The sequence below is a fragment of the Sinocyclocheilus rhinocerous genome, unplaced genomic scaffold, assembly GCF_001515625.1.
Source record: "Sinocyclocheilus rhinocerous isolate Xijiao unplaced genomic scaffold, SAMN03320098_v1.1 scaffold1, whole genome shotgun sequence".
Lineage (NCBI taxonomy): Eukaryota > Metazoa > Chordata > Actinopteri > Cypriniformes > Cyprinidae > Sinocyclocheilus > Sinocyclocheilus rhinocerous.
The window spans coordinates 1,222,850-1,229,500 of record NW_015638974.1 but is presented as its reverse complement, the minus strand read 5'-3'; the positions used below and the strand labels follow the sequence as shown (position 1 = coordinate 1,229,500).

At 34.4% G+C, this 6,651-nt stretch overlaps 1 protein-coding gene across 2 annotated transcripts in view; it reads left to right on the top strand.

Annotated features, from left to right (window-relative positions):
* Nucleotides 1-6,651, top strand: part of LOC107750436 (neuronal acetylcholine receptor subunit alpha-3-like) — a 21,535-nt gene that overhangs the window by 8,471 nt on the left and 6,413 nt on the right. For both annotated transcript variants that reach the window (XM_016565805.1, XM_016565806.1), the window contains exons 2-3: nt 4,230-4,369; nt 5,814-5,858. In XM_016565805.1, coding sequence (XP_016421291.1) covers nt 4,230-4,369; nt 5,814-5,858 — 185 coding nt within the window. The remainder of the gene's footprint in view (nt 1-4,229; nt 4,370-5,813; nt 5,859-6,651) is intronic.

Sequence of the window (6,651 nt, the reverse complement as noted above, 5' to 3'; positions counted from 1 at the left end):
TAACGCTCCAATTCATATGTAGGGTGAACTGAGAGAAGAAGAAATTATGATAGAAGATCACCCTAAGTTCTCCTCGAGACCATCAGAGAAGCTTACTTCTTAAAGAATGGATGACAGTGCTGGAAATATGAAGATTTCCAGGTGGCTTAATGTCATTCTTCCTGCGCTCGGAATTAGTCACAAGCTCACACAGACACACATGTCCTCCATTCTCTTTGTTCCAGATAGAGAGTGCACACATACGCACCACATACACAGACAGTGACGCATGTCCTGACAGCACCTCACACACACACACACACACACACACACACACACACACAGTCTGCTGCGGGGAACAGGCGTGTGTGTGCTGCTGCAGGGCAGGCAGGCTCATGTCCCCGGGCAATAAGAACAGCTCACCTGTCTGATTATATCTGTAATGCTTTTCCTCCTCTGACAGAGAAACACACTTAGTGTCCTGCTCACTTTGAGAGAAAGAACAGAGAAGAGTGTTTCTCTCTCTCTCTCTCTCTCTCTCTCTCTCATTACTTCTACATGAGGGCATATGTGCTCAGCAGCAGTTCACAAGTGACTTGCACATGGCTTTATATTATCACAGATGATTCTTTAGTCTTTCCAACCGTTTGAACTTTCTTCATCACCGTTGCTGCTGCTTGTGTGTTTCTCTCATCTCCAGCAAACCCGTTTCTGGAAATATTAATGTACTTTGGATAATATAAGGTCAGGTAATATAGTTAAAACCATATCAATATATATTTTTAGCATTTTTACGATATTCAGTATATATTGACATTTATGGCTTTAAAAGAGTCATTTTAAATGAACCATAAATTTGATCAAACAGTCGTTGCTGCCAAATAGATTAAAATGTTTAATGCAAGAAAAATTCAGTTATAAACTAATGTATGTTTCCCACACTGGATTTCACTAAATGAAGAAAATGTCAATTTAATTTGATTTTCATTTATATTGCACCAATATAACAAAACATAGTAATAAACAGCAGTGTGTGCAACATATTTTACTAAAACATTTTAAGTGGAAATTTTTGAGTGAAAAGCATTCTTGCCACTGAGTGCCCGTATTTCATATATATATATATATATATATATATATATAGCAAAATCATTGTACACATATTGTGAATATTTCATCCATCACCAATCAAAACCCTCAAAACCTTTTCATGTGCCTTACTGGAGTTTCATCATACCCTGTGCGCAATGAATACAAATTTACCACACAAAAAAAAGAAGACCGCAATGTATAAAATCTCTATTAGAGGATGAACGAAGTGCAGCACATGCACAATCTCTGGTACTCTATTTTTTCTAAGAAACTAATTTCAGTAAAGAGGGAATAAATTCCACAGTGACTCATACCTGTGGCTTTTTTGTAATTGCATTTTTAATGGGCTTCGGTGCTGAATCCAGTGGACTAAGTCAAATGTGTTGGGCTTAACTGTTATGAACTGTAATTTAAAGTAAGTACTGCTGCTATTTTTGATCAGCCTCCATCCTCATTGTGGCCACTGACAGCTCTCTTGCAATTATGATAATATATGTCATCTCTGCTCCATTCTTACGCTTTTATGTGAATTGGGCTCTGAAATGGAATACATTTGATCTAATTGCCAGATTTTGTAAATAGTATCTTGGACATACAATATTCATCCTGTTTTATTTTTTTAACTGACAGTGTTAATTCAACATTTTATCAATTGACTATCCTTTTAAGTTTCCCACCAGGGTCTGTTTAAGAGTTCAACTTTGAGAGAATTTGTGGTCCATGTGGACACTGTTCTACTTTAATTTATCTTAAGCTTGATGGAGTTCAGAAAGCTAACTCTAAACTTCAACTCTCCACTTTCTATCTTATGTATTTGAATGAGGGTTAAGTCCGTTTAATTAATGGAAGCAGGGCCTTGCTACCCTTGGCTAACCCCATTAACAGAGGGGCCATTGGAGAGTTAACTAGTTGAAGTAATTAGAAGAGGAAAGTAAAACAAGAGCCATACACGCATGAGACAGCAGCACTGAACTCTCAGTGTATGAGTGTGTCTGGGTGTTTAAAGTTCCTGGCAACTGACTTTTATATAAGACTCACTGCATTCAGTCCTATTCCATTTTTGCTAGAAGTTTACAGAGGTCATAACTGCAAATGACTGCTTACAAAAGGCAACTGAAGTCAATTTATGTTGCAGTTATATTACCGAAGCTGATACAGGGCATAATGTCATTGATTATCATTACATTATTTCTTTAAACCACATATAATAAAATTCAGTATACTGTTTCTACTGTTTGTCTTGTGTTTTTTACATGACAGCTACAGGATAGCATAAAACTTAAAATTCTTAACTTAAATCTTAAAGGAATAGTTCACCAAAAAAATTACAATTTGCTAAACATTTACTTACCCTCAGGCCATCCAAGATGTAGATGACTTTGTTTCTTCATCAGATTTGGAGAAATGTAGCATTGCTTCCCTTGCTCACCAGTGGATCCTCTGCAGTGAATGGGTGCCGTCAGAATGAGAGTCCAAACAGCTGATAAAAACATTACAATAATCCATAAGTAATCCACACCACTCCAGTCCATCCAGCTGAGTGTTTGTATACAGTAATATTGTATAAAATAAAAGTTTGTACAATATCCAATACGGCATTCTTCAGTCATCACTTATGAATCAGGAGAAAAATATGCACAGATCAAGTACGGTTTATGAGCAAAAGCAGTTTTAAACAAATATGTCGGTGTAAATTGATGTAAAAGACAACAGGCAATGCATTTTTTCACTGGAGAAAGTGTTATTATGAATTATGTATTTTGGCCAGAAGTGGCAATTTAAAGTTAAAATGTCTTAATGCTGGATTTGTTTTTTACAAACACACAGCTTTTCTCTTCACAAGACATTAATTGATGGACTGGAGTGGTGTGGATTACTTGTGGATTATTGTGATGTTTTTATCAGCTGTTTGGACGGCACCCATTCACTGCAGAAGATCCATTGGTGAGCAAATTATGTAACTTACATTGCTTCTGTTTGTACATTTTGCTTCAGTAAAGTCAAAGATCATATGTGACTACACTTTCAACCAGTATCCTATTAGACTTGTCTTAAGAGAAACTGCTGCAGACAAGTTAAGTTCAATGTTATAAACTAACTAGTAGTACTGTGGAGTGAAATTTTATATCCCATTTTAAGAAAAAACTCTACATTTAAGTTCACCCCTAACCTGTTCTTGACTTTTCCCGTGTTCTTCAGTGTTCCTTCAGACTTGTCTAGCTCCATCAGAGTGCATTATTTTAAAGTGATTCTATTTTCTGAGGAATGTGTTAAAAGCAACAGAGTACACACACTCACATACAGTATTTACAAAACCACACATTCAAAATGTAAAATAAGAAATAGAGTGAGGGCACAGCTAAACACAAAAACAACAAATTTTTCTTAATGTATTATTGCACCATTAAACATATTTTTGGTTTTTATTTTTAATATTTATTTATGAAGTTTGACATGCTGAATACGAAAATCACATGACATTTTGTGAATCATTAACAGTGCTCATGAAATCTAAAAACATATGTTGACACTTATACAAGCTTATCTGTTATTACTCATGCATAAAAATAACATGCTACATGCATAATAACAACAGTTTAACAAAAATGAGTCGTCCAAAACTTCAGAAGTGTACACTGGAGGATTTTTGTCTGTTATGGCTGGAATGTTCCAGAAAGTACTACAATATTCCAGAATGTTACAGAAACTTCTAGAATGTTCCCATCCTTGCAAAAGCAAAATATCCTAAAAAAAAAGCTTACAAAAGTAGAACAAAACTTAATCAATGTTTCATAATTAATGATAGAAGTTCTAAAATTTACCTGACCTAAAATAAATAGTACAATAATAATCAGCAACACAGAATTTCATAAGAACCACAAACAAATTTAAGTCAAACAAATTTGTTACATTGTGTTATCATACAAATATAGCTGACACAGCAATGGATAGTGCAATGGATATCAGTCAACTACTGTTGCTAATGTATAGCACGTTACATTCCCGGTGCTGAATGTTATATTGCATGTGTCTCGTTCTCTGTAGTTCCACTTCGCCATTCACTGTATTATAAATGAAGTCTATCCCTGCGTCCCACCCAGTGCACTGCATACTAAAGTAGACTTCTATTCCTATGTGTGTGTGTGCTATTTGTGCAGAATGTTTCTCATCTAAAGGTGAAGACAGGCTGTTTCGTCGTTTATTCAGGAGGTATAATCAGTTCATTCGGCCAGTGGAAAATGTGTCTGACCCCGTCACTGTGGAGTTTGAGGTCTCCATCTCACAGCTTGTTAAAGTGGTAAGAAAACCAGTGTCCACTGTCTCAAAATACTTAACCTGCTTTTTTGTCCATACATTGTATTTGAGATGAGATGTAAGCCTGTAAAAATGTTTCTAGGCCTGAATTGCAGTCAGTATTAGTAGGGTTACGTAATATATTGTCACCATATTGTTTTTTTTATTTTAACCAGTATTAGAGATTTTTAAGTATTAGCCAATATTAGAGTTTTTTTATTATTATTATTGATGGCATTGATGGATTATTTATTATTATTATGATTTATTATTATTATTGATATTGGTAAATACTGGATATTGTTCACATTTTCCTTATTTTTACATTTATATTACATGTTCCATCATCTAATGTTCATTTAAATCTTTTACAATAATTGAATAACACTGTTAAATCTTTAGCAAATCCCAATATGAATATATATTTTCATACTGTACATTGTGATGCCTAAATTCACTTGTGTCATTTAAAACAACATATTTTTTGTTGTTATTTTTTTTAAATAATTTTTTTACATTTATTTAAAAAAAAGTATAGAAATGTAATGTTGTCTTTTTGTTTCTGTTTTTGTGCATCTTTAGTAAATATTTTTCTAAAGAATAAACTCTGTAGGACATCAATTACAAATCATCATACTCTTTAGCATTATACTTTATACATTATACTAAAGCTGAAACATCTGTGTCAAAAACTAAAGGATTCTAGTCACATTTAGTTTAAACTAACTAAAACTTGTTTTAGTTTAAACAAGTTTAAACTCAAAGAAATAAATGTATGAATAGTGTGTGAGGTCTTTTATTCCAAATTGGAAAAAAGAGGATTTACTCCGCAGGTGGCTTTCTGTAAGTGGAATTCTGTGCTGTTTTCAGTTGTTGTGAGAGCTTTTTGTTTCATTTACTGTGGTCAGAGAGAGCAATTGAGTTAAAAGCCTTTGCGCCCCACTATTACAGGAAGTAGTGCAGACTCTGTGCTTTCGCCGGCGTCATACAAATCATCACTCCTCTTAAAACTCCTGGATTAAATTTCCACTTCACCCAGGGAAAGTGGCCAAGATTATCAGCACACCTTTATTCTTGCTTCACGGAGACAGACACCTGAGAGATTAACAAGCCATAACCCACCACTCTAGAGAACACAATCCTGGATTATTGATTATACTCACTCACTCACAGGATTAAGGAAAATTTGCCCAACAAGCATTTTTCCCCCCAGATGTTTTCTTGTGGATATGCAGGAGCTGTTACTACAGTGATGAATGCAGACAGTACACACTTGAAGCAAGTAGATGAAAGTACTTCTGAAATTTTAGCCCTCCAAACCCCCTTTTTTGTCAGATGTCTCTTTGCCATTAGACAAGAACTGTATTGATTTTATTGCTAGAACATGTTCCATTCTAAATAATAGAGGATGGCTGTCTTTGCTTCTACCTGTGTCTTCCTCTCTATAGGATGAAGTCAATCAGATCATGGAAACAAATCTCTGGCTGAGACATGTAAGTGATGACTGTGTGCAGAATGTAGGGCTTGTGAATGTGTTAACAAAGGCATCTCATCTTCTTTATGTCTTGTTGTATTGCTGTTGGTAAGAATGTAACAAGAAAACGTGTGTAGCATAAACATGCAAAGGATGGGGTTGAGTAATGATGGGGAAGAACAATACAGTAGATATATACCCTGTACATGGAGCAGACGAGTAAGTGGAAACAGGACACCATAGAAAAGAAAAGTTATGGAAATAATGGAAAACTCAAAGGTAGCACAGTAGTTTTCTCCAAAAACGAATGGAAAGAAAGAGGTTAAAAAGATGGTAATATATGTGCAAAAAGAGTTTAGTCTAACTAGATCAAACATTTCACTTTATTGTTTTTAAAAATCAGCAGAACAATAAACTACTGTTATGAATAGTTATTTCACAGTCAGCAAAGATTTAGTTATTATTTAGTTGAACTTATTTATTTAGTGAACCTATTTTTCATCCCCTAAGTATGAAGAAACATGCATAATTTGATCTTTGAATTTAATTTGGCTTAAAAACTGCTATATTTTTATTTACTATTTTATATTGAATGTAATATTTTTGCTTTAATAGTGACAGGGTTTCTATAAGAATGTCTGGTTAGACATATATTACGTAGATACAGTACATATTTCAGTGAGTACAAGATGCTCCAGCATTACTGCTGAACTTACTGCTTAAATCAGCATTTTGTGTTGACAGTTAAGAGTGATTTATGTACGTTACATTGTGTAATATTATTACTTAGAATTTGTTGCCCTAGCCGGATT